At 53.5% G+C, this 26510-nt stretch overlaps 2 protein-coding genes across 23 annotated transcripts in view; one reads left to right on the top strand and one right to left on the bottom strand.

The window, feature by feature from the left end:
- Window positions 1-278: 278 nt before the first annotated feature.
- PGAP2 (post-GPI attachment to proteins 2) lies at window positions 279-14479 on the bottom strand. 17 transcript variants are annotated; one of them, XM_040660145.2, is made up of 8 exons: window positions 14350-14403; window positions 13044-13576; window positions 12769-12943; window positions 11599-11679; window positions 9641-9932; window positions 7212-7318; window positions 960-1068; window positions 279-883 (listed from the first exon to the last, which is right to left on the bottom strand). In XM_040660145.2, the coding sequence occupies exons 3-8, from the start codon at window positions 12931-12933 to the stop codon at window positions 753-755; spliced, it is 885 nt and encodes a 294-aa protein (XP_040516079.1). In that variant the 5' UTR covers window positions 12934-12943; window positions 13044-13576; window positions 14350-14403; the 3' UTR covers window positions 279-752. The 17 variants fall into 17 exon arrangements, with proteins under 17 accessions (XP_040516079.1, XP_040516098.1, XP_040516071.1 ...); XM_040660164.2 differs by having other exon boundaries at window positions 13503-13576; XM_040660137.2 differs by having other exon boundaries at window positions 13508-13576.
- Window positions 14480-14978: 499 nt separating this feature from the next.
- Window positions 14979-26510, top strand: part of NUP98 (nucleoporin 98) — a 38407-nt gene continuing 26875 nt past the window's right edge. The window contains exons 1-11 of one of the 6 annotated variants that reach the window (XM_015280954.4): window positions 14979-15121; window positions 17056-17160; window positions 17964-18065; window positions 18187-18366; window positions 19052-19191; window positions 20459-20566; window positions 21179-21362; window positions 22649-22812; window positions 23581-23718; window positions 24214-24298; window positions 26037-26129. In XM_015280954.4, the coding sequence (XP_015136440.3) occupies window positions 17088-17160; window positions 17964-18065; window positions 18187-18366; window positions 19052-19191; window positions 20459-20566; window positions 21179-21362; window positions 22649-22812; window positions 23581-23718; window positions 24214-24298; window positions 26037-26129 (1267 nt within the window). In that variant the 5' untranslated portion in view covers window positions 14979-15121; window positions 17056-17087. Of the gene's footprint in view, window positions 15230-17055; window positions 17161-17963; window positions 18066-18186; window positions 18367-19051; window positions 19192-19672; window positions 19722-20458; window positions 20567-21178; window positions 21363-22648; window positions 22813-23580; window positions 23719-24213; window positions 24350-26036; window positions 26130-26510 lie in introns of those variants that run through there. The other 5 variants (XM_040660047.2, XM_040660063.2, XM_040660050.2 and 2 more) reach the window with 5 other exon arrangements.

Below are 26510 nucleotides of genomic sequence, written 5' to 3'. Positions count from 1 at the left end.
CTCCCACCCACCCCAAAGCCCGGATCCACCGCCTGCACCCAGCCCTGACCCCGCACTGCCTCGGGGTCCTGCAGGGAATGGGTGCTGCCCATGCACGGTCGCTGTGTGCCCCCTCCCCACCCCCCACCCCGCTGCACTGCTCCAGCAACCCCGCACTGCACCCATGGACTCCAAACGGTACCAACAGCTCCGGGTGCTGCAGCCCGGGGGGGGAGCAGAGACCCCACAGCGGGGAGGGGAGGAGGAGGGCAGCAGAGGGCACAGAGACTGCAGAGAGCTCACAAAAATCCTCAGTGCTTTATTTCATCCTCCAAAGCCGGGAGAAGGCGCTGCGGGGAGGGGCTGTGTGCCCCATGCGGGTGGGAGATGGGGGCACGCACGGATGGGGACGTGGGACCCCCAGCCCAGCACTACACACAGCCCTGCAGCAAAGCGCCCACAGTCCCAGCGCTGCGGACCACCTTTTGGACCACGGGTTCTTTTTGGGGGATTTGGATGAAGGGTCCCCAACAAATCCCCTCAGCCTGGGGGTGAAAGCGGCACGCAGGGAATGGGCCCAACACCACGAGCAGCAGCTGCTCTGCCCAACCCGCTGCAAGGAGGCAGTGACTGTCAGCCCTCGTGTCCCACACCGGGACGGTGCCACGGCCGTCAGGTCCCACCTGCAGAGCTCAGCCCAGGGGACGTCCGCAGCCCCCAGCCCACGCCATGGGGTGGCACCCACGGGAGCCGCTCAGCCCCGTGGCACCCACTTAGAAGTGCTTGTCCTCCAGCACTGAGCTCACCACCAGCTCCTTGTTGCCGAAGTCCCAGAAGGCTGTCATGTGGAAGGCCATGTTGGAGAAGACCACCACGTACTCCAGGAAAGCGAAGATAGTGTACACTGCAGGAGGAAGCACAGCGGGTCAGAGGGCAGCGCCGGGACCCCACGGCTGCCCCACGCCCAGCTGTGCCCATACCTCCAGGTCTGCAGTACCAGTTGTGGTGGAAATAGACACAGACGGCGATGGAGAAGGTGATGAAGGTGATGAAGAAGAACAGCTGCTTCCACTTGTAGGATTTGCGCTCCTGCGAGAGAATGAGGGCACGGCTCAGCACTCAGCCCCTCCCAGCGGGGGCTGTGCCCCCCAACCCCACAGTGACGGCCCCACCAGGCCCAGAGCCCCCAGCCCGGGTGGGTGTGGGGAACCCACAGCACAGCAGCACAGCAGGGATGGGGGGGATGCCGCCCACAGACCCAACCCGGCCGTGATTCCTGTGTCTGAGTGGGAGGGGAACTTCCCCCTCCGTCTGTCGGCTCACGTGAGGCAAACCTCTCCATTTTCAGGGACTGCTGAGAATTAGGAAAATGTAAATGGCCCCATCACACTTTCCATGACCCCACAGGCACGCACACGCAGGCTGCGGTGCAGAGGAAAACCCAGAGAGGAAGGGCGGCCCCAGGGTTTCGTGGGGCAGCTGGGGCTGACGGAGCTCAGCCTCACACGTCCACCCCATGGGCTGCCAGCACTGCTCCTGCCCCACTGCCCCCCTGGAGCCCCCGCAGCAGCAGCCCCACTGCTGCCACAGTGCAACACAACTCATCATGCAGCACAGCGCTGCACTGCACCACGTGGCACCATACTGCACTGTGCTGCACTGCAACGCACCACAACTCGTGGCACTGTGCTGCACTGAACCACATAACACTGCACTGCAGTGCATCACACCACATGGAACAGTGCTGCACTGCACCACGTGGCACCATACAACACTGCACTGCACTGCAATGCACCACAACTCACGGCACTGTGCTGCACTGCACTGCATCACACCACATGGAACAGTGCTGCACTGCACCACATGGTACCATACAACACTGCACTGCACTGCACCACAACTCATGGCACTGTGCTGCAGTGCACCACATAACACTGCACTGCATCACACCACATGGAACAGTGCTGCATTGCACCACGTGGCACCATACAACACTGCACTGCACTGCAGTGCACCACAACTCACGGCACTGTGCTGCACTGCACCACGTGGTACCAAACAACACTGTGCTGCACTGCAACACATGGCACAACACTGCACTACATGGCACTGCACCACATAACACTGCACTGCAGTGCATCACATCACGTGGAACAGTGCTGCACTGCACCACGTGGCACCATACAACACTGCACTGCACTGCACCACAACTCATGGCACTGTGCTGCACTGCACCATGTGGTACCAGACAACACTGTGCTGCACTGCAGTGCACCACAACTCATGGCACTGTGCTGCACTGCACCACATAACATTGCACTGCACTGCATCACACCACATGGAACAGTGCTGCATTGCACCACGTGGCGGCACACAACACTGTGCTGCACTGCAATGCACCACAACTCACGGCACTGTGCTGCACTGCACCATGTGGTACCAAACAACACTGTGCTGCACTGCAACACATGGCACAACACTGCACTACATGGCACTGCACCACATAACACTGCACTGCAGTGCATCACATCATGTAGAACAATGCTGCATTGCACCACATGGCACCATACAACACTGTGCTGCACTGCAATGCACCACAACTCATGGCACTGTGCTGCCCTGCATCATTCTGCATCACACCACATGGCCCTACACTGCACCACGCAATCCATCACCATGCTGCACTGCATGGCAGCACACAGCACTGCACCATGCAGCACTGCACCGTGCAGCACCACACCGCTTTGCTGCACTGCACAGTGCTGCACAGCTCCCAGCTGCACTGCATCACAGCACTGCACGGCGTTGGCTCACGCCCTCCAGCTGTGCAGCCTTGCAGGAGGCTGCTGCTTGCAGTGCTTTAGGCACAGCCTGACGGGGCTGCAGTGCACAGAGGATAACCCAGCCTCAGGCAGCACCTTGTGAGCCATTTGCATCGACCACCCATCCTCAGGGTGGGCTCAGCCCAAAAGCTCACCCAGGTTTTGCTGCCGGGAACACAGCCCTGTGCGTGGGGCTGCAGTGGGGCTCCAGGCCCTCTCCCTCTGCTCTCACACCACCCCACAGTGCTATGTTTGGATGTGGGTCCGACCCGGCCGACCGCAGCACGTTATATTTGGCCATGCAGCGCGTTGGCTTTGTGCTGCAGCACGTTTCCCCATGCACACGGGGCTGAGTCAGGAGCTGAGGCTGGGGGGGGAGCAGAGCTGCAGCTGCACGGCGCTGTGTGGGGCTGTGCCAAACCCCAACCCTCCTCCGTGGTGCTGCGGGACCCCCATGTGGGCTCACAGCCCCCACGGAGCTGCAATGGGGCCACACCACAGCTCAGCTAAGTGGCATTAACACGCCGGCCCAGCTGCTCTGCCTTGGGGTTTTTGGGGCTACGTGCTGCTCACCTCGCTCTGCTGGCCTCCCTGCGGTGAGTGCCGCAGTATCTGCAGAGCAATGGGGGTGGGGGACCCCCATCACAAACTGTTGGTGCACCCACCCCAGAGCCAGGCTCGGTGCTCGTGTGCTTGCACTGCTGGTATCTGTGCACTGCGAGCCGAGCTCAGCTACACCGTTCTGACAGCAAAGGGCTCGAGCCCTCAGGAAGGAGCAGGAGCTGCTTCCTGGGGGCTGCAGCCCCACAGCTATGGGGTGAGCAGTGCAGCCCGGCTGTGCCCCAGCGGGCACACAGCCTGCAGTGACAGCAGCTGCAGAGATGTTTGCAAATGAGAAGTGAAACCACCAGCCCTGCTGTGCTGTGCCCATGCTGCTGTCAGCCCTGCAGCGGGGTGGGAGGGCTCCGCGCAGGGTTGTGCCCCCATGCACAGTGCTCAGCACACAGCCGGGGCTCTCCAGCTCCATTCCCTCTGCCCTCACAGCACCGTTGCCCCAAACCCACTCTCCCTTCCCCCCACACCCGCAAGGCTTCGTTTTCCTTTCTCTCCCCATTTGCCACCTTGCAACTGGAAACCATCTGCACTTCCCCATTGCGAGCAAGTTCCCCAGCACCTTCCTGCCCTCGCAGCAGGGCTGTTGCAACACCGGCCCCGGTGAATGTCAGGCTTTTGCAAGACCAATTCCTGTCACACACATGAGCTCTGCTGAAAGCACAGCCTGGGAGCGGGCATCCCCCCACAGCAGCGCCCTCCTGCAGGACCACAGCTGAGCCGCAGAGCAGCAAGGAGGCAGCCCAGGGGCAGATGGCACAGGTGAACATATTGCCATGATGATATTATGTGGGATACCCTGACCTGGCACAGACCCGGGGGGGTCACCGAGCCCAGCCCCACACAGCACCCCCAGAGCCTGGCCCTATGGCAGAGTGCTGCCCTGAGCTCAGGGCTGTGCCCACCGCCCCAATCCCAGCTGACCCTCCTGGCCCCACACTGCTCCCTTGGCTCCGACCCCTGACACGATGGCTGTGCTGTGCCTTTTGTCCCGCAGGATACTGTGAGAAACAGCACTGAAAGCTCTGCTGAAACCCAAAAAGACAGCATCAGCTGGTTTCCCTGCTGCCCAGCTGCGTGACCTCGTCGTAAGTTCCCAAAACAGGACCTTCCCCTCATGGGATCACAGCCATGAAGGCTGGAGAAGCCCTCCAAGGTCCCCGAGCCCACCCCAGTGCCCACAGCCCTCAGTGCCACGGCCCCCCAGCCCTGAACACCCCCAGGGATGCTGACCCCCAGCAGCCCACGCTGGTGCTGCAGCAGGGACTGGTCCTGACCCCACAACCCCGTGCTGGCGGTGACCGCTTCATCCTTCAGGTGTTTCCCAATACCTCCCAGCCCTTCTGGAGAACTGGAAGGTGTGGAGCCTCCCACCCACTGTACGGAACTGCAGGAGCCCTCGTGATGACGCACAGCGGCCGTGCAGCCCAAAGGCCGTTCTCAGCCTCAGCTTCCCACACCGGAGACCTTCCCCGACAATAACCCCGCGAGGTGCTCAGCAGCTCTGTGCAACTTCCCCTGCTCAGCAGCGGGCTGGGGAGGACACAGCACGAAGCACACAGCAGCACACAGCAGCAGTGGGAAATCCCCCTGCAGTGCTGCCCGGTGCAGAGCTGAGCGCTGCGTGGGAGTGCACGTGGGAAGGATGCCGGGGCAAGTGGGGCTGAGGGCAATCACAGCACACCCATCCACACGCAGCCTCTGCTGCAGGGACCTGCTGGGTGCACTGCCCGGGCCATGGCTCCACCTGCTGACACTGCATGAGGACACCCGGCTCTGGGGTGGAAGATGTGCTTTGTAATCAGCTCCAGGGCTGCACCAGGTCTGATATCAGGGGAAAATTCTTCTCCAAAGACTGTTAGTGCACTAGCACAGGCTGCCCCCCCCTGCCCAAGGAATGGGGGGGGTCACTGTCCCCACAGGTGTTCAAGAACCGTGGGGATGTGGCACTGAGGGACGTGTTGGGGTGCGACTGGGGATCTCAAAGGGTTCCTCCAGCCTTCATGCTCCCAGTTCTGTTGGATCCAGGCAAGAACACAGGGCCAGCAGGACCAGCACAGAGCACGTGAGCTCCTCCCCACTGCGCCTCTATCCGCACTTGGATATGGCTGGGTCCACTCACTCCCCTAAGGCCACCAGCATGGCAGCATGCCCAGGCAGCATCCCCACATCCCCATAAGCCATCCCGCCCAGTTTAATCCCAAGGATGATGGATGGGATGATGGAGGGAGCCCCACTCGGTGCTGGGCACTGCAAGGACAGGTGGCAAAACCACAAAGAGCCCAAAGTGCTTCAATAAAGGAAGCCCTGGGCTGGTTTCTGCACATCCACGGTGCCCCCACTGCCCAACTGTGGCCTCTGTGAGTGTGGGGCAGCCACCTGCTCAGCAAGCTGCACATCCCTGCCCGCAGTGTGTGGTTTTCTGAGCCAGGGCAGCACCAGCATGGCCTGAAGCCCCACATACCCTGGTGACACTCAGCAGGCCCCAGTGACCAAGCACTGGCTATCCCACTGGGGGGGGGATCAGAGCTGTGCCCCAGCACCCCACCTGTCCCTGAGCCCCTGGCCCAGGATGGGACCTCCAAAGGGCTCTCCTGCAGTGCAGCCACAGCCACAGCAGCTGGAGCTGCTCCTCCAGGTATCCCAGCAGGGCCAGAAGCTGGAGAATTGCAAGAAGGGGAAGATAAACAGAGGCCACGAGGCAGGAGCTGCAATAAAGCACTGTGACTGTCTGAGCGTGCCCCATGCACAGCTCCCATCCTGCTCTACATGGCCCCATGCACAGCACCCATCCTGCTCCATTTGATCCCAGCCCATGCACAGCTCCCATGCTGCTCTGCACAGATCCAGCCCCAGGCTCAGCTCCCATGCTGCTCCACATAGACCAGGTCCCATGCACAGTGCCCATTCTGCTCCATATGGATCCAGCCCCAGGCACAGCACCCATCCTGTTCCATACAGACCAAGTCCCATGCACAGCTCCCATCCTGCTCTGTACAAATCCAGCTCCAGGCTCAGCACCCATCCTGCTCATACAAACCTAGCCCCATGCACAGTGCCCATCCTGCTCCATATGGACCCACCCCTATGCAAAACACCCATCCTGCTGTGTACAAATCCAGTCCCAGCCTCAGCTCCCATCCTGCTCCATATGGACCCAGCTCCCCTGAGCCAGCCCCAGGCCAGTGTCCCAGGCAAACCTGCACATGCAAAAGGCACCACAGATGTTCAGAGCTTCTGCACACACAGTTTCAAAGCTGAACACACTGCCCTGTGCTGTTGCTCCTGGCTTATCCCATCCCAAACCCAACAGGGCACCAATCACAGCTGGGTGCAGATGATGGAGCCCAGACCTTCTGCCTGATGTGCAGTGTGACCAGCAGCTCCCCAAGCCTGCAGCCTCTTGCAGAGAAACCCCAGAGCCTGCATATGAGACCCACAGCCACCTGCAGCTGCTCCCTGCTTGCAGTGCTGCTCCCCAGCACAGAGCCCAGCTCAGCTCCCAGAGGCGCTCCTCCAAGCAAGGGGAAAAGGGCAGCAATGCAGACCCCAGGAGATGGCATTTCGAGGATCAGCTCCACGTGAAAAGTACAGAACAGGAAATCAAAACATTCCTCCATGGTTTGTTTTGTTAAATTGGACCGAAGTGTGAATTTTGGTGACCGTAAGCCAGATTCACCCATGTCTTTAATACCTTCACCACCCAGATCTGGTCATTTCAAAAGCAAGCAACAGATGAAGCCCTTCCACCACCAGCCCCAACCACAGCACCAAGAGAAGAAAGGAAAGTGTCTGTACCTCGGGACTTACTGTGTGTTTCTTAGTCATCCTCCAGAGGATGCACGTCAGGAGCATGTGGCCCAGAGCTGACGTGATAAAGACGATGAAGGCATTTTCATGGATTGCTGAATCAACAAGACAAGAGGCTTCCTGTTAAATCTAGGCACGGAAATGAGACAGAAGTACCAGGGGAGGCTTTGGGGGCAAAGGATGGTGGGCACAGCCCTGCTGGAAGCCCCAGCAGCATGTTAGCCGTGCAGAGCTAACGACAGCTACCATGCCTTGTGCCTTCCCCTAGGGCTGGGGCTGCAAACCTCTGAGTGTGCATGATGTGTTTGGAAGCACAGCACGAAGAGGGCTTTTACTTGCCTCCTGGCACCTGGTCTGGGAGCCCCAATGGCTGCAAACCACAGGCAGGCTTGGGAGCAGCTCCTGGCATGGATGGGGAAACTGAGGCACGGTGGGTGGCTGCACAGCCAGCCTGCCCAGCACATCCTCCTGGCCTCCTGCATTTCAGCTGCCAGCAGCCTTCTCACCAGCACCAAGGCCATCCTGCACACTGCTGAACCCACACTGACTGCAGGGCAGGTTGGAACCATCGCCGGTCGGAGCAGTGTGGAACTGAGGCTGCTCACAACACCCACAGCCACACACGAAGCCCGTGAGATTTCGAGCCAAATGTTTTTCTTTTAAACAGAAGCACTTATTCACAAAGCATTCCCCAAGCTTTGCTCCAGGAACGGAACCCACAGGCTGAATTTGCAACCACGACACCTGACCGTAAGAACCACACTTCCCTCCCCTTCTTTCTCTTCCCTGTTTCAGGGGAAGGAGAACAACGTCCCCCCAGCACAGAGTGGAGCTGAAGGCAGCAGTTGGAAGTAAGGACGTGATGAGTCTGAGCCCTCCTCTGCCTGCTGCAGCCGCAAGGGGTGCAGGTGGCTGAGGGCACCCATGGGCATCCTGGATGCAGCCCACCCCACAGCCCTGTTATGGCAGCCCTGCAGGGCCCAGGGAGCGCAGTCCCTTCCCAAAGGCAGCCAGCAGGCTTGCAATCTGTGCTGTAGCTGCGCCCTCAGTACAGGACCAGCTCCAGCCCCTCCTCACCCTTCCTGCAAGGAGACAAACCAGCTTCCCCTCATCAGCCCTGCTCCAAACCCACTCTCCCTGCAGCCCTGGTCTCTCCCTTTGCAGTACAATGTGACTACAACTCCTGCATCCCATGGCTGCACCCAGCATTCACCACCAAGTCCAGGCAGCTCCGTGCCCTCTGCAGCAGCACCACCTGGTGACTGCCAGTCCTCCGTGCTGCCACCACCACTGGGCCCCTCTGCTGGCAGTTACACTCTGCTCGGATGGGACCCATGGGTGAGGCACCTCTGAGTCCATCACTTCACACGCTTTGATGTAACCTGAAAGATTCTCATTTACTCTTGAAGTCAATACAGGAAATTAACCCAGAAAACGCTGCTCAGAGACAGTGGGCTGGAACCATCTCAGTGCCACGGCCACAAGGCAGAAGTGGGGGCTGTGCTGACAACAGGAGCAGTGCTGAGTGGTGATGAGCAGCGTTAAGCACATCCTCAGCACAGAAATGGGAACACAGCACTACAGCTGGATGGCAGGCTTGGCACAGAAATTCAGCCACCAGGAATTCATGTAAAGGCACACGAGGGATGGGGAGGTGATCTGAGAGTCAGCGTGGCTTCACCAAGGGCAGGTCATGCCCAATCCATCTGGTGGCCTTCTGTGATGCAGCGATGGCACTGGTGGATAAAGGGAAGTGCAGAGGATGTCATCTAGCTGGATGTATGTGAGGCCTCTGACACGGTCCCACACCACACCCCTATCTCTAAATTGGAGATATATGGGACCAAAGCGTGGGCTATTTGGTGGATAAGGAGTTGGCTGGAAGGTTGGAGCCAGAGGGCTGCGGTCAATGGCTCCAAATGAGAATGGCTTTAAAATGGGAGATCTAGGCCAGATGTGAGGAGGAAATTCTTTACCTAGAGAGCAGTGAGGCTCTGACACTGCTGCCCAGAGCTGTGGGTGCCCCATCCCTGGAGATCAGGGTTGGATGGGGCCCTGGACAGCCTGAGCTGGTGCCTGATTTAGTGGCTGAGAACCCTATACGCAGCTGGGGTTGAAACTGGATGATCTCTGAGGTCCCTTTCAACCCAAGCCACTCTGTGACCCTATGAGTTTCAGTAAGAGCTGAGCTATAAGCACATTACACATGTAACTTTCACATATCCCCATCCCTGAAGGCACTCAAGGCCAGGCTGGATGTGGCTCTGGGCAGCCTGGTGTGGTGGTTGGCGACCCTGCACATAGCAGGGGGGTTGAAATGAGATGATCATTGTGGTCCTTTGCAACCCAGGCCATTACATGATTCTATGAGACAAACCCCAACTTTTATAGAACTCAGCATCCACGAACAAGCTCACCATGCAGGGGTTGATGCAGAGTGGGAAGGAGCCACGTACCATAGTTCTCTGAGGAGGACACATAGGTCAGGATGAGGAGGGCAAAGTTCTCGAGCAGGTTGAGCAGCAGGTTGAAGTGGCACAGGCGCAGGTAGCGAGGGTGGGAGCAGTGGCAGCTCTGGTAGTGGTTCCAGTAGGCAACGGCCACCAGGAAACGTGGAGCTGAGTGCAGACCAATGCAGAGCCGCCAGACGTAGCGCTGCGGGGTCTCTCCTCCGATGGCAGCACTGATGGAAGGCAGGTAGTTTGGGACCTGGAAGAGACGGGAGCGTGGCTTGTTATGGCAAAAGTACCATGTCAAAAGCCAGGAAACGGACATGGTGGGGCTGATCTGCAGGAAAGGACCTCTGCAGGGAAGGGTCTGGAGGTCCTGGTTGAGCAATGGGTTGAGCTGGGTGCCCCGTGGCCAAGAAGGCCAATAGGACCTGGGATACACTGCACAGAGAGAGGCCAGCAGGGTAAGCAAGGGGATCCTCCCCTCTGCTCTGCCCCGCGGAGGGCACAGCTGCAGCACTGTGCCTAGTGCTGGGCTCCCCAGCTCCAGGCAGACAGGGAACTGCTGGGAGAGCCCTGGGGAGGGTGCAGAGCTGCTGGGGGCCTGGAGCACCTCGTGATGGGGACAGGCTGAGACCCCCAGGGCTGTGCACCTGGAAGAGAGAAGGCTGGGGGAATCTGAGCAGTGCTGATCAGCATTTGAAGGGCAGGGGGATGGGGCCAGGTTCTGTTTTGTGGTGCCCAGCGCCAGGACAAGGGGCATCAGCACAGACTGCAGCCCAGGGAGTTCCATCTGAGCATGAGGAAGAACTGCTGTGCTGTGAGGAGGGCAGAGCCCTGGTGCTGCTTCCCTGAAAGGTGGGGGTCTCCTTCCTGGAGACATCCAAACCCATCTGGGTGCTCTCCTGTGCTAAGACTGTACAGAACGGCTTCGGGGGTAGGGCTGGACTGAGGGATCTCCAGAGGTCCCTTCCAATCCCTGTGATTCTGTAACACAGCAGCAGCCCTGATGCATCCTGCAGGGCCATCCAGCCCCCAGCACTGCCACAGCCTATTGAGGAGGCTCAGCAAGCTGGGAACCCTGCTCAGGTTTCTCAGCTTGAGATCCATAACCCCCACTCCTTCCCTTCATTCAGCTGTTGTACCCCACGTGCCTTCTCAAGCAATGGGACAAGCTGCCCAGGGAAGCAGCGAGGTCACTGTCCCTGGAGGTGTGCAGGAAGTATGTGAATGTGGCACTTAGGGACATGGTTTAGTGAGCACGGTGGGGATGGGTTGGGGTTGGACGTGGTGATCTTAGAGGTCTTTTCCAACCTTAATGATTCATTGATTCTATCCCCAAGTTAAGAGAGAGAAGAGAGCAGGGAAGCAAAACTACATACCAACAGAAAATTGACAGGAGCAGCAGGCAAAGGTGATGCTCAGAGAGAGACACAAAAGCAGGAAAACCATCAGCTCCAGAATGAGCTGACCTCCAAGTATTTGCAGCTCAGGGATGTCCCCAGGCAGCTGTGACTGCCATGCAAGAGGTAATCCACGTAGGACAACTATTCCATGGAATCACAGAACCATTTGGTTGCAAAAGACCTTCAAGATCACCTAGTGTGGTCAACAAGCCGTGCAGGGAGGAAATGAGAAGGATCAAAGCTAACTCTTGTTTAACTGTCTAAAACTCCCAGTTTCCCCTTTATTTCCCATGCTGCGTGAAATCCTTTAGGAACACTTCAGCTGAGCCCCTAATGAAATTTCTTTCTTGGATAAAGGGGCTGCAATTCCTATGTGCTGTTCTTCAGGAGCTCTCCTGCCAGCATCTGATCCCTTTCCTGTCTCCAGGCATCGATTACTCATACTGGCATTGAACCAGTAAGAGAGGCGTGGATGGAGGTTTCCCTTGCCCAGTAACTTCAGCTGAAAGCTCTCTTTACCATCCTGTAGTTGATGTTGCTCTTCCCCTGCTCTGAGGGATGGACTCTCTCAGTCCTCAGCAGACAAAAGACTTCAGTGATCTAAAGAGACAAAAACAGCACCACAACCAAGTGCTGATTCAGCAGATTCAACTGATTCCTTCAGAGATCTTTCCTTTGATTGAAGCAAAGGCCACCTGGTGCCCCAGAGGCTCTTAGAGCTGCTCCAAGAGTCCTGCAGTCCTGGATACAGCTTGGCCTGCTCTTGACAGCGTTGACGGTGTCCACATGGAGTAACAGCCTGGAGACTGAAGCTCCTCAGACCAACTGCTGTTTGCCTGAGGAAACAGCTCTTTTTCACTTGCTTCACACATGCTGCTTCACGATGTCCCCTCCATCTCACACTGGCACAGGAGGCAGTGGGTCCCTGCCTGCCCTCCCACCCAGCCAGGACCTCAGAGGCCTCCACCTCCCTGCTCTCATCCTGGCACCTCTGCAGGCTGAAGCTGAGGAGCCCTCACTCCACACCTCAAGCTGCAGGACACCTCAGAGCATCCCTGCTGCACTGCCCAACGCGCCCGTCCTGCAAGGACAACATTCCACAAGGAGGGGACAATGTGCACATGTCATTCCTCTCAGTCAATCATCACTGGGATCCCACTGCTCTGTAGCCTGCCCTCAGTAGTCCATGTCACCCCTCTGGCTCCAGGACCTCGTCACCACCACCCACCTTCATCACCCCACTGTGTCTGGGTAGGAGGAGCAGCACGGATCCTGTACAACCCCAGGGTCACCTCCTCTCCTAGCTCTACTCTTGCTGCTTATTGATGTTTATGCCATGGCTGAGGAGCACGACCTAATGCATTCCAGAAACCCAGCCAGTCCCTCTCAGCCAGAGCTCCCAGACATGTACCTGTGATTGCTTCAAAGAACTCCAAGAGATGTGAGAGGCTGTGACTCCTCTTTGTAAGAGTAACTCCTTCTCAAGACAGAATACTTATCTCTAGCCTCATCAGTTTTATTCTTTATCACGATACTTTTCAAATACTGAATACTCAACTGCTCATTCAGAGCTATCGTAAATAAAAACAAATTGTTCAAGGTGACACAGCACCTGTGGTAGGAAACAGAGGATCCCTGCACAGCCAGCACCCAGAAGAGCTCAGCACGCTGCAGGTGGACGTCACTTACCCCGCAGTGGGTGGCTGTTGTCTCCTGGAAGTGGAAGAGCAGAGACCAAATCACGCAGAAAAGGAAACCAAACAAGGGGCAAAACACAGTCCCAACAGCCAGAGTGGTGAAACGGAGCCGGAATAGGATCCCATCACGATCCAGGGGCAGTGGTACCTGGAGCATGCTGATGGACCTGAAAGCAAAAAGCACACATTCAGAGGGGTTCTCTGTCCTTCAGTCCCCAACAGCTCTCAGCATGAATGCATCAAGCAATAAGCTGCAAACAGAGAAACCTGGGCACAGCTGGTTTCACAGCAGCCTGAGGGCTGCCTGCAGGCACCAGAGGCCAAAAGCAGCATCAGCTGTGTGGGACACGATTCCAGCTCTGGACCACGAGGCTGGGAGACATGCGACTGCATTTCTGCTGGGTAGAGCCATCCAGATCCTTCCTCGGCCGAACTCAGAGCTGCTGTGCTGACACTGCAGCATGCTGCCCCAGGCAGGGCACCGCAAGCACAGCATAGCCAACACCACACCTCAAGGAAGCTGCAGGACCACAGCCTTCAGCTTGCATGATTAAAGCATTGCTCAACAACTCAGGTCATGTCAGGCCAGTTTTCAAGCCTGGCAGCTTGCCCCTGGCTCGATGTCCCAGCATCAGCCAGGTATACTCCAGCACTCAGGCACTGCTGTTTGTCCTGCACGCCTCAGGCTGTGGTGGACAGAGTTGCAGCCTCCAGCACTGCACATGCCTTACTTCAGCCCCAAACCATCGCTCCGCTGCGCATGGTACAAATCTCTCCCATCCACACTGGCTCCCCTCCACCTGGGGACAAGGGACAAAGGGCCACGATGCTGAGTGTTGGCTTCCTCCCTCACCTCGGGCTCTACAACAAATCCTCCTCGCAGACAATCCCCGTTGAAGCCAATTATCAGCAGGACCAAGGGCAACACAGGGTCACGTCCTGCAGCGCGACCTCAGGCTGTAGCCCAAAGAGCTGCTGCTGAGGGGCACAGGGCAGGATCCCACTCAGTGCCCGGTGCTGCTGCCATGGAGCAGCGAGGGGTGATGTCAAACCATGCGACCACCTCAGGGTTTGGCTGCTCTGCCTGGATTCATTTACCGCGGGATGGAAGCTTTAGGGATTCAGCTGCAGCCACAGAGGTGAGGGCAGAGCTGGACCCCCTGCCCGGCCAGCCCCACTAATGCTCTGACTGAAGGACGGGGTGCCTGAATGCAGCTGGCAGGGCCAGCACTGGGCTGTGGAGAGGCAAAGCGAGGACCCACCCGGCCCAGCAGCCCAGGGAGCACCCAAGCATCGCTGCCCCACACAACGCTGTCCCATAGGGGACAGAGGGCATACTGGGGCTGGGAGTACAGCATCCCGAGTCCCTGCTGGCCGGGGCTCATCCAAACGGGGCACATAACAAACCGAGGGCCCGAAACCCCCTTCGCTCCACGGACCGTCCCCACACCCCCAAGGGCCGCCGTCCCCCCCACGTTTCCCCAATCACCCTTAAGGCCTGCTACTCCCCCCGGTCCGGTGTCCCCCCGCTGCTCCCCTCCTCCCGTCACCCCCAGCAGCGCCCCGCACCCACCGGCCCCACACGGCTCAGACCGTTCCGCGCTCCTCCATGCCCGCCCCGGGCCGCGGCCGCCCCCGCCCCTTCCTGCTCCAACAGGCCCGCTGTCCGCACCTGCTCATCCCTCCTCCCCTTCGCCCCACCCCGTTCTCGTTCCCTCCCCCCCAGCCGCCCTCAGGTCCTCCCCACGGCCCCCTCGGGCTCAGCCCCGGAGCACCGCCGCAGGCCCCACTCGGGGGCGCCCCTCATAGCCCGGCCCAGAGCGGCCCCGCCAGGCCCAGGCCTGGGCCCGGCCCTAAGAGGCCCGAAGCCTACGCGTGGGGCGCCCCCTTTCGGCCTGGAGGGCCGTTTGAACGCGCCCTGCCCCGTGCGCGGCACACGCAGGCGGCGGAGGAACTTTCTGATTGGGCGGGCTGGGAGAAGCCCCGCCCCCGACGCCCCGGATGCTGGGCAGCGCGGCGGGAGGGATGTTCTGGACTCTTCCGCAGCCTCAGCCCCGCCCCCTCCTGGGCGGGACCAACCGATGCTCGGCGCTGTGCTCCCCTTTAGCCAATAGAAAAAAAGAACCAGAGAGAGTGGGCGGGTCCACTTACCACCGCCAAGGAGCGGCAGCCAATGGGCTGCGGGCTCGAGGGGGCGGGGCCGACGCGGGGGCCGCTGGGAGGCGCGCGGAGCGGGTTGTGACGCAGCTTCCTCTGTGTGAGGCGGCGGCGCGGGAGTGGCGAGGCTGGATCGGGCCGGGGCGGACCGGACCCGACTGGACCGCGCCGCTCTCCTCCTTTCGACGGTGAGCTCCGCGTTCCCCGAGCGCTCGGGGCTTCCCCAGGCCGTGTTGTGGCCCTTCGTGCTACGGCGCTGCTTTGGAAACCGGGAGCTGGGCCGCTGCGGCCTTCAGGTGGTGTGGGCTGGGAGTGGGGCTGAGCGGGGGCTGTCGCGAGGTCTGTCGCGATGCGAGGATCGGGATAGGGGTGTAAAACGGCGCTGTTGAGGTGACTGAGGGCTGTGGGAGCATTGTGAGGGAGTTGCTCTTGGGGAGGAGGGCTCAGCACCGTGGATTAGGTGGGCTGTTGGATGTATTGCTGCCCTGAGGCGGTTACCTGATGTGGTGAGCTTTGTAAAGGCTGTTGGTGTCGGCCGTGTGTCGTCCTTTAGTGTGGGAAAAACGTGTTGGGTCTGCAGTGCTGTGACTTGGTTAATGCTGTGATGGTGTTTTCACGATGAGGAACTGTGAGATAAGGTGTAGTGGCTTGTGGTAGTGAGGGTCATGGGAGGACGGCTGGATTAGATGATCTTGTAGGTCCTTTCCAACCTTGAGATTCTATGATTCATGGCAGAGAAATTGGTGGTCTTAGTACAGAAAAGCACTGCAGGTTTCTGTGGCTGTCGTACTGCTGAGGACCTGACATGGTTTTGTTCCTGTGTGACCTATTCACAGCATCACAGAATGGCCTGGGTTGGAAGGGACCTCAAGGATGATGAAGCTCCAACCTCCCCACCACACACAGGGCCATCAACCTCCAATTTGATACCAGCCCAGGCTGCCCAGGGCCCCATCCAACCTGGCCTTGAACACCTCCAGGGATGGACGGGGCATCCACAGCCTCTCTGGGCAGCTGTTCCAGCACCTCCCCACTCTCTCTGTCAACAACTTCCCCTCACATCCAACCTCAATCTGCCCTCCTTCAACTTCAAACCATTTCCCCTTGTCCTGCTGTTATCTACCCTTTCAAAGACCTATTGTAGGATGCCCCATCCCTGGAGGCATTCAAGGCCAGGCTGGATGTGGCTCTGGGCAGCCTGGGCTGCTGGTTGGTGACCCTGCACATAGCGGGGGTTGGAACTGGATGAGCATTGTGGTCCTTTTCAACCCAGACTATTCTGTGATTCTTTGGTCCTCCTTTACCAGCAGGGGCAGTTGGACTCAATGGTCTGTTGAGGTCTCTTCCAACCCCTGTGATTCTGTGACTAGGTTGGTTCTTGATGGAAAAAGTGGATGTTTCTATTGTGCTTGTATTTGGAGACAAGATTGGAGGTAGTGTTGCTAAACCTACCCTTAAGTAAAACAGCACGGGGTGTAAGGATACATCACACCCCCACCCCAGTGAGCAGCTGCATAGAAATGTACAGAAAGTTGGATTAATGACATCTTAGTGAGCCCAGTGAGCAATGAAAGCGGAGCTGGAGGAAGGTGTGCTCCTGTAGTTCTCATACGGTGCATTTCTTTGTGTTGAGAGAAGTTGGAACATAAAGGTTCTAATAGAAAAGTCCTCATGAAAAATCTTGAGCTTGTATTCCAGTGCAAATCCCTGTGTGTGATCTGAAGGTTGTGTTCTGGTGGGCTCTCAGGTGTGCAGATGGCAGAGCAGAAATGTGCAGTGCACATGGATCAAATGTGGGAATGTGGGGAGCACTGTTTGTGAGAGATGTTCATTTGTTGAGAGGGCGGATCTGGGGAGTGTAGCTGCCTTGATTAGGTATTTCAGCATGTGAGATGTGTGGAAAATGTCATTAAGGATGGAAGGAAACTTGCTTGTGGTGCTATTGAAGTCAGTGCTCTTGTCTCTTTAGGGATTCTGGCTCTTTGCAATGGAGTGTGACTTAAATGGTGCTGCCGTGCATATCGTGGCTGAAGTACTCAGTTTGCTGAGTACCAACAGTAAGGAAGGTGACAGATGTCATTTAAAGCTTACTTTGAAAGCTCAACTGAATTCTTCTTTCCAGGTTTAAGGAAAGAGAACTGATACATACTGAAAATGTTTAACAAATCCTTCGGAACTCCTTTTGGAGGTAACACTGGCTTTGGAACGACATCAACTTTTGGACAAAGTAAGTAATACATCTAAATCTGTACTCTTGATTTTTCCACTGCTTGGTGTGGTTTTTTTCACAGAACTGCTTGAGAATCACACAGAGGTCGGGCTCCTCTCTGTGTGAGGGGAGCAAGGTGCTGCTATGGGCTGTCTGGCTCACTTACTTCTCAGTGATGAGAAGCAGAGCTGTGTTAGCAGAGAATCAGGACCCCAAGCCTGGTTCACAGGGTCTTTGTTTCAGCAGACACCAGAATTCCACGTGCAGTTAATGAAGCTTCCTTTTATTAAAGTAGTGGAAAGTTGGATGCTTTGGTGAAGGCATCTTTGCCTGGACTGTGAGGAGGGTTCATTCAGTTGGGACTGGAATATGGGAAGGAAACTGCATGTAATCTGAGTGCTCTCTGGAGATGCATGTTGTGAATAGCACAGTGAGGTTGTTGACCATTAAATCAGACCATCCATTGGTGTGTATGCACTGCTTGGTAGGGAGAAAACACAGCTTTTGCTCTTCTCATATCGCTCCCAAACTAAGATGGGTGCAGAGCAGCTTCCAGGTGCCACAGTGGGTGGTGGAGGCCTTGCAGGCTGGCGTGGGACTGAGCATCCTTGCCAGGTGTAGCAGTAGCTGACTCAACACAATAGGCTCTTTCTGTAAGAGCTGTGAAAGCATTAATGGTGCTGCTTTGTGTATCTCAGATGCTGAGGTATAGCTGGTCAGGCAGAGTTTGGTTTGGAAGTTAGAAAGGCAATATCAGTGTTTAGTTTCTAGTACATGTGTTTAGAATATGCCTTTATGTAACCTCTGGTGCTGATTTTCAGATGCTGGCTTTGGTACTACAGGTGGAGGAGCGTTTGGCACATCAGCCTTCGGGGCAAACAACAACACCGGGGGCCTCTTTGGGAACACCCAGGCAAAGCCAGGTACTGCAGTGTTATGGCTGTAGGCAAAATTCTGTCCTGAAAGAAATTACTTTTAACACCAAAATCTCGAACAAAGCAGTGAAATGATTGCAAATGATTCACAGCTTGTTTCTATCTGCAGGAGGGCTCTTCAGTTCGAATGCCTTCAATCAGCCAGCCACCTCCTCTACCAGCACTGGCTTTGGCTTTGGAACCTCCACTGGGACATCCAGCAGTCTGTTTGGTACCACCAGCACTGGTGGAGGCCTCTTCTCATCCCAGAGCAATGCCTTCGCACAGAGCAAGCCTGCTGGCTTCGGAAGTGAGTCAAACTCTTGCATCTCTTGAGTATGGCTGATTTAGCTTGACTGAAGAGTGTGGAAAGTTGGATGTGTGCATGGACCTGGTACAAGTGTTAGTGTGGAGTGTCAGTGTTTGGTTTGGTTTCATTGTTATGGTCCACAGTAGGCAGTTGCCAACGTGATATGCTATGAAATCTGTAGCTGTGATTCTAGCCATGAGTTTTAAACTAATTCACACATGGTAACCAACTGGTGTTTTCTATTCTTAACTAGCCTTTGGCTCTACTTGATTTTAGCTTTTTATTCTGCTGTTGCAGAGTAGTTATGGTTGGTTTTGCTTCTGGTGCTAGAATGTATGAAATGCCCCTTTAGCACTTCTGTAATCCCCTGAAGCAGAAACTTCTGAAGAAAAGAAAACCTCACTGCTTCTTTTTGTGCACATCCGTTTATGAGTGCTGTCAGCAGGATGGAACTGGCTGCTGAGGTTCCTCTGGTATTTTCTGGGGTGATGAGATTGATTTGGGGGGGGGGGGGGAATCTATATTAACAGACCACAGGTTTCCAACACTGCTGTGTTTATTTTTTTCCCTCGCAATTTATTTCATTTCCAAACTGTTTTCTAATTCAAATTGGATATTTGGCTCCGAGTTTTAGATTAAAAGTTGTTTCAGTGCTGATGTTTCTGTTCCTGTTTTTTCTTTCTAGACTTTGGCACGAGTACCAGCAGTGGAGGTCTCTTTGGAACCACCAATACCACTTCCAATCCTTTTGGGAATCCATCTGGCTCTCTGTTTGGCCCAACCAGTTTTACTGCTACTCCAACTGGCACGACCATTAAGTTCAATGTAAGTTCTGCTTCACCCTCTTAATTCAGCCTCTTTACTGTAGGAAGTGTTACATTCTGCAGTTCTTTGTGTGAAGCACTGTCTAGATCCCTGAGCTTCAAAAAAGAAGGTAGTTAATGCACAAGTATGCAGTTCTTTGAAACTGCTTGGAAATACCTTTAGTTGGACTGCTGCAGTGAAAATGAGGCGTGTGTAATTAACTGCAAAGAACCAGACTTTCATTCTGTTCTAATTAAACACCCCAGAATAATGCCCTCTGTAGGTGTGAGGTGTGTTACAGGGTGGGTCTTCCTGGGCAGGCAGGAGGTGTCAAAGAGCTCGAGGTGATCACAGCTGAATTTATTCTGGAACTTGGGTCAAAATAAATACCCTTATCAATCACTGTGGCATTGGGAATGTAAATGAGATTTGACAGTAATTCCCTGTGTGTTTTTTGGATGAGTTCCCTTTAAGGGGGGGGGAGGGTCCTTGAAGGTTCCGTGGCAGTTGAAAATGGAGGACAGCCTGGAAAAAGAGCTGTTGGAAATGGGGTAACTGATATCTGTCCAAAAGGCTTCTTTCTCCCTGGTAGCTGTTCAGTTTAAGGATGAAGTGAGCTGGGAATTACAGTAACTGAAGTGACAGAGCAGGGCTTTGCCTGGCATCTCTGGTTGAAGGCACAGCTGTAGTGATTAGCTTGAGCAGTGTTAGAGCGGCACTGTGTACTTCTTCCTGGTACAGTAAGATGGAAACAGGGCTGGAAAACATCAGGGATAGTGAAATCCCTGGGTGTGGCTGGGGGATTTGTATCTTGAACTGAAGTAAACTGCTTCACAAAGCAAAACTGAAAGCTGATGACTCTGTGTTGTTCTGAGGGTTAGCAGGGTAAATTCCTCTATGGATTGCCGCATTGTTACAGCTGTAAGATAACAGATATATGCTGCTTCAGTTCCTGTGTTGAATTTAGGTTTTCACAGGATCACAGAATGGTTTGGGTTGGAAGGGACCTCAAGGATCATGAAGCTCCAAACCCCCCTCCCCCCCACCACAGGCAGGGCCACCAACCTCCACATTTCAGACCAGCCCAGACTGCCCAGGGCCCCATCCAACCTGGCCTTCAACACCTCCACGGATGGACGGGGCATCCACAGCCTCTCTGGGCAGCTGTTCCAGCACCTCACCATTCTCTCTCTAAAGAACTTAACAGCATCTGCTCAGAAACAACTACATCTATCAATAGAGACCTCTCTGGATTTTAAGTCTGATAGCTTAACCTCTTCTCTTGCAGCCGCCAACTGGTACGGATAGTATGGTCAAGTCTGGAGTTAGCACCACTATCAATACTAAGCACCAATGCATTACTGCTATGAAGGAGTATGAGAGCAAATCCCTTGAGGTCAGTCAATAATGTTCAAATGTGTTTATTTGGTACAGCTGTTAAGTAGTATTGTTTTTAGCAGAGCTTTTTTGGATTGTGATAAGTATTATGTGCTTGCTAACAAATGCAGCTTTCAGTATCTACGTCGTGCACAGAAGTGGCATGAAACAAAACGCGTCGCTGTATTGGTGTTGGTTTTTAATGCATTCACTGCAGTTTCTGAAGAGCTGAAATTCCACCTTGCTGTGTATCAGGAGGGTGAGATCCTGCTGGGAGCACTGGTGCTGATGAGATAACAGCAGAAGCCACGCCAAAACTCAGTTGTTTGATGTAAACCACTGCTCTCAAGGATATAGCCATGAAGCCCTCCTGTTCCAGTTTGCTTAACTGATACTTGAAAACAGGTGTACTCTCAAAAAGCCCTTAGATATAAAATTGAAGCCCAGGCATAACTGCAGTGATGCATCTAAGCTCAGGGCTTGGCGATGCAGTTTCTTTTTTAATATGTGGAGCTGTTAGCAGCTGTTCTTGGTACCTTTGTCCTGTGGCAGGCTGGGAGCTGTGTGAGCATGCTGATGGTGTGACTTGAACCTTATTCTGTGCAAAGATAAATGGGTTTTCCTTTACTAGGAGCTGCGTTTAGAAGACTACATGGCAAATAGGAAAGGGCCCTCAAATCCTGTGGGAGCAGGAGCCACTACAGGCTTGTTTGGGACTTCCACTGCTACTTCAAGCACAGCTACGGGACTTTTTGGCTCTTCTACCACTAATACAGGCTTCTCATATGGACAGAATAAAACTGCTTTTGGAACTAGTAAGTACTGCCTGCGTGCTGCTCAACTGTGACTGGATATGCCAATGCTTATTAAGCTATTTAAAATTGAGCCATGAGAAGGATGAGGAAATGCTGGTTTGAGCTTGGAGTTTGGTTGCACGATCAACATTCTATAATGAGATTTGTGCCATAGAGATGTGTATTGACTTGTTCTTCAGGGTTTGTATGCTTCTGCATCCCAAAAGTTTTGCTGGCTGGCAGTTCATTAGAGTATCTGTTTATGAGGGGCTGTGATGCAGTTGCTGTTCACTGGGGGGATAGTGTCAGTGGGTCAAAGATGAAATCAGGGTTCTCCTTCTGCTAATGAGCAGACCTTTGCATATTGTGCCAGCCTGATTTCACACTGTTTGAGCATTCTTGGATTGAACATAAAAGCCAAATGTGAAGTTAACTAGGACCAGAAGCAGTGACTTGCTGCTTCTGAGGTAAGAATGTATCTGTCCTTGATGGCAGGCCCTGCTGGGCTTTATCTTTGGGCTTGCTGTGGGGGCTGACCTAAGCTGCAGTCCTTGAGAGAGATGACCATTCAGGAGTCTGTGTGCAGCCTGCCCACTGAGGCAGTCCTGGGCTTCCTGTGCTTCCCATGCAGTCAGCTCTGAGGACAGGTCTGCAGAGATAGCAAGGAGAGTTGTCAGAGAAGAAACAGGTGCTCTTCTATGGGCAAAGTTGTGAGAGTTACAGAACCCTGTTAGCAGCATAGGGAACTCTGGCTGCCTATGCACCTCGTGCCACCTGGCTCTTTTCACCTGCAGGTGGCATGGCTTTCCTTGTCCTGTGAATAATCAGTGGACCATACAAAAACTGGTGTCTTTTAGGTCAGATTTGTCTGTCTGATTAAATTTGCTGGTAATTCTGGGTGTTAATCGTAGAATGGGTTGGGTTGGAAAGGACCTCAGGGAGCATCAAGCTCCATGCACCCTGCCAACCTCCACATTTCAGACCAGCCCAGGCTGCCCAGGGCCCCATCCAACCTGGCCTTGAACATCTTCAGGGATGGATGGGGCATCCACAGCCTCTCTGGGCAGCTGTTCCAGCACCTCCCCACTCTCTGTCAAGAACTTGAATTCACACTGACTTCAGGACAAGGAGAACATGATAAAATTCACAACTGATTCCATCTGAGTGCAGCTGTGCTGTGTTGGCCTCATGTGTTTCGATGTTCCATTGGGCTGAGTTTCTTTCTTTTCTTGTTTGAATGTACTGAGTGCAGATTTGGATAAACACTTGAGGATTTCTTTTTTTAAACCAACTTCTTTGTGTTGTAGCTACGACTGGCTTTGGAACAGGAACAACAGGAGGTCTTTTTGGTCAGCAAACTCAAACTACAAGTCTGTTTAACAAACCATTTGGTCAGGCCACGACAACGCAGAACACAGGCTTTCCCTTTGGGAATACCAGCACTCTAGGACAGCCAAACACGAGCACAATGGTAAGATGAGTTGTTTAAAGCCCTCATGTGCTGTGGTGAGCCTACTCCAGCTGTACAGGGGGGAGGTTGTGATGCAGTGATTCCAATCTTCCTCAGATTGTAACACAGCTTCCTTAGAACTCAAATACCAAGCTCTGATCACTGCTGTCTGGTCCAGGAGCTTCTTACCAATCAACATTTTTCATTTGTGGTACAAGCATATACACCTTACAATAAGAGCCTGCAGCTTTTCACAGGTAGCTTTTCCTATCCTGTTGAAGATGGCTGCTCTCGTCAACACAATCATTTATGCAGATAATACAATTCTGTTCATTGTTATTGTTAACATTCTGTAGAAATTTATTAGCAATTCTATATTTTCTGGGGGCTGATGGGCATCATTGGTGAGCTCATTTGATAAAGAGCCACTACATGGCTGTATCTTATTGCATAGCCAGAAGTTCTGGCTCCAGATGTGCTGTGTTCCTCCTTGCTGTGCCATGACTTCTCTCAGAAAACCCTCTGGAATGGTTATTGCCCATCTTCATTGCTCACAGTGGGGGGAAAATTACAGTATGGAGCACAAATTCCTGGGTTTGTTTTCCTTTCTGTAACTAATTGCCTGTATGAATAAAGCTCCTGGAATGTTTCTCCCCTGTCTTTTTTCCCCCTTATAAAGGGAAAATACTGCAGTATTTATTAACAAAGTTCTGGTGTTTGGTCTTTCATCATCAGAGCTGGACTTCAGAAAGCTTTGTGGCGTTATCTTAATATAGTTCCTCTTTGTAGGGTCTCTTTGGGGCCACGCAGCCCTCGCAGCCTGGAGGCCTTTTTGGAACAGCTGCCACTACCAATGCTGGCACTGCGTTTGGAACTGGAACTGGTCTTTTTGGACAAGCAAACACAGGATTTGGTGTTGGCGGTTCGGTACGTCCATACTTTTAAAAATAAAATTAATTAAAATAAAATGAAATGGCATCTAGAGTCCTCTTACTGTGTGTTGACCTCGCTCAGAGTAGTGTTGTTGCAGTTAAGATGCTGAAGGTGCAGAAGTAGTGCACTTTCTTCTAAGCAGAACTAATCAATAGAGCTAGTAATGTCTTGAGTGATGCAGGGCAGTAAGGGAGGCCAAACGCATGGCTGGGGATGCCTTGGCATGCTGGTGACAGTGCAGGCCTTTACAACTTGATGTTCCTTTGCTGAGAGTGAGCTTGATTCGCAGTAGCAACTTACTGGTTTTAATGTGTTCTCTGTGGGTAGAGGAGTGAAAAACTGTTTCCAGAAGGTGGTTGCACATAACACCGCTGCTGGGTGTTGGGATTGTGCTTGGCTTTAGTTCTGCTTTCTTACCTGCCATGAAACTCTTATACACTTCTAATATCATGCTGTCAGGTTTCCAAATTGATGTTTTCTTCCTTCCAGACCCTGTTCGGTAGCAAACCTGCTGGATTTGGAACCACCACGACCAGTACCTCGTTTGGTACAACCACTGGCGGCGGGCTCTTTGGTAACAAACCAACCCTGAGTTTAGGAACCAATACAAACACTTCCAATTTTGGTACATATAAAAAAATGTGGGATTCAGTCACTTAAAACTATACTGCATATACCACACACCTGGCTGCTGAGTGTCGCATGCTTATGGTTGGGTGTTAGAATCCTCAGGTAAGCCGTCCTTCTGATGGGTGTTGCTGCAGAGGAATGCCTTGGATCCTGTTTTGTACCTCTGTGGTGCTCCCTGACTTATGACCTAGGTAGTTAAGTAGAAGTTCCACTATTTCAGTTAGTGCTTAACAAGGTGTAACCTGTAATTAAGAGCTATTGAAATCAAAGTACTTATACAACATGATGCACCTACAGCCTTTTACATGCCTGTGGTTGCAAAGGGGTGCTCAGGGACAGAGTGCTACCCGTGGTTTGATGGCAGATCTAAGAAATATATAAGACGGATAAGACACAGTGTCACTGATAGCTGTTGTCTTTCACACTGTGAGAATCTACAGTTCTGAAGGCCAGGATCTGGCATTTGTGTTTGCCTCTGACACTGATGGTGTTCGGTGCTCATTGTGTGATCAGGCAGGAGAAATGTCCAGGAGAAATCCAGGCTGGATGTGGCTCTGGGCAGCCTGCTCTGGTGGTTGGCAACCCTGCACATAGCAGGGGGGTTGAAATGAGATGATCGTTGTGGTCCTTTTCAACCCAGGCCGTTCTGTGAGTCTATGAAATGTGTACTTGTTCAAGTAAATGTCAGTCTTCCTTTGTCTGCTGACACTGAGAGCAGCAGAACTCTGTTCCTCAAAGGGAGCAGGACTGGGTTGATAATGTTGGACATCCTGACATCTTTTTTCATCTGTTCTTGTAGACAGAAAAAAAAAAAGTGATATTCTGCCATCTTCCAGAAAGAGGGAAGGAATTATCCAGCTCTTAGACTGCCAGGGCAGCACTGCAGCAGGCACAGTCCCATTGTGGTGACTGAGCTTAGGCAATTTGTTACCACGTTTTTATTGGGAAGTTGCTTCCAGATCCCTTGTTGTACTGAGAACCAGATAGCCACATTAGTTAGGGCATTGATGCTACGTAGTAAAGAGCAGTAGCAATACCAGTGTTTGTGTTAATTTCCCTGCATTGTTTGCAGCAATACAGTGGACAGGAAAAGTTTGGGTCTAGGGTGCTTCTGATGTCAGTTTGTGACTACAGTTTTGTAGTTTAATTCTGACCTTACACTAATTACTGGCTTCAGTTTACAATCTAACCTGTATAGTGCTAGCTTTGGGTGACTTTCAGAGATGTGGTTTTGAGCTGTGCACTCTCCTGAATTGGAGCTGTTTCCTGCTGTGTCAGTAAGCATCAGAGGTGTGTGTGTGGTATAGACAGTATGCAGCGGGTATGTTCCTTGCAGGCAGTTCAAGAAACTAAATGTGCTTTGTTCTGTTGCCTGTTACAGCATCATAATGTCCTTTTTGGCTTTATAAAATAATGAATTTTGTAACAAATTAAAAAGCTTAAAACAAGCCAGTAGATTTCTAAACTAATGTTTTCAGTTGTATATTCATAACTCATATACGTTTTTTTTTTACCACTAAAGTCCCTTCTTGCTGCTTGTTTAACGTGAATTTTTGGGAATGGTGTGTGAAATCTGACCTTAACTGTAGCAGAGCTGTCTTTCAGTGGCTGATGCTTATTTATGTTTTAAATTTCACTGCTAATAGCTTTAGATTAATGAGCTCCTGTTTGTGTCCTTGAAGGTTTTGGTGCCAACAATGCTGGTAATAGCTTGTTTGGAAATAAGCCTGCAACGGGGACGCTGGGAACTGGGCTTGGGACAGGGTTTGGAACAGGTAAGCAGTTTTCTGGCTTGTTTTGAGTCAGCTTAAGCATAGTCCTCAAACTTTGGTAAAGTCTTTGTATCACTCGCTAACTCTGGTAATACAGCAGTGGCTGTAGAAGCTCTGGCTTAAAGTCATGAACCTGTCTTAGATCAGAACAGAGCAGAGATAGATAATGCTGTGCTGAATAACCTGTTAGAAACTGTGGGCAGTGTTACTTCTGGCTGTGGCTAATGGCTCAGCAAACAGGTGGCGTGCCTTGAAGGCTCTGTTGGTCTCATGGTGTGAGTCTGGGGTGTGTGTAGCATTCATGCACACCTCGAGTCCTTCTTGCAACTTGATAATGGATTCTTTATGGGATAAATTGATCATTCAAAGTGTTACAGTGAGCTT

The sequence above is a fragment of the Gallus gallus genome, chromosome 1 (genome assembly GCF_016699485.2).
Source record: "Gallus gallus isolate bGalGal1 chromosome 1, bGalGal1.mat.broiler.GRCg7b, whole genome shotgun sequence".
Classification (NCBI taxonomy): domain Eukaryota; kingdom Metazoa; phylum Chordata; class Aves; order Galliformes; family Phasianidae; genus Gallus; species Gallus gallus.
The sequence above is the reverse complement of the archived record's forward strand: the minus strand, read 5'-3'. Positions and strand labels throughout refer to the sequence as shown.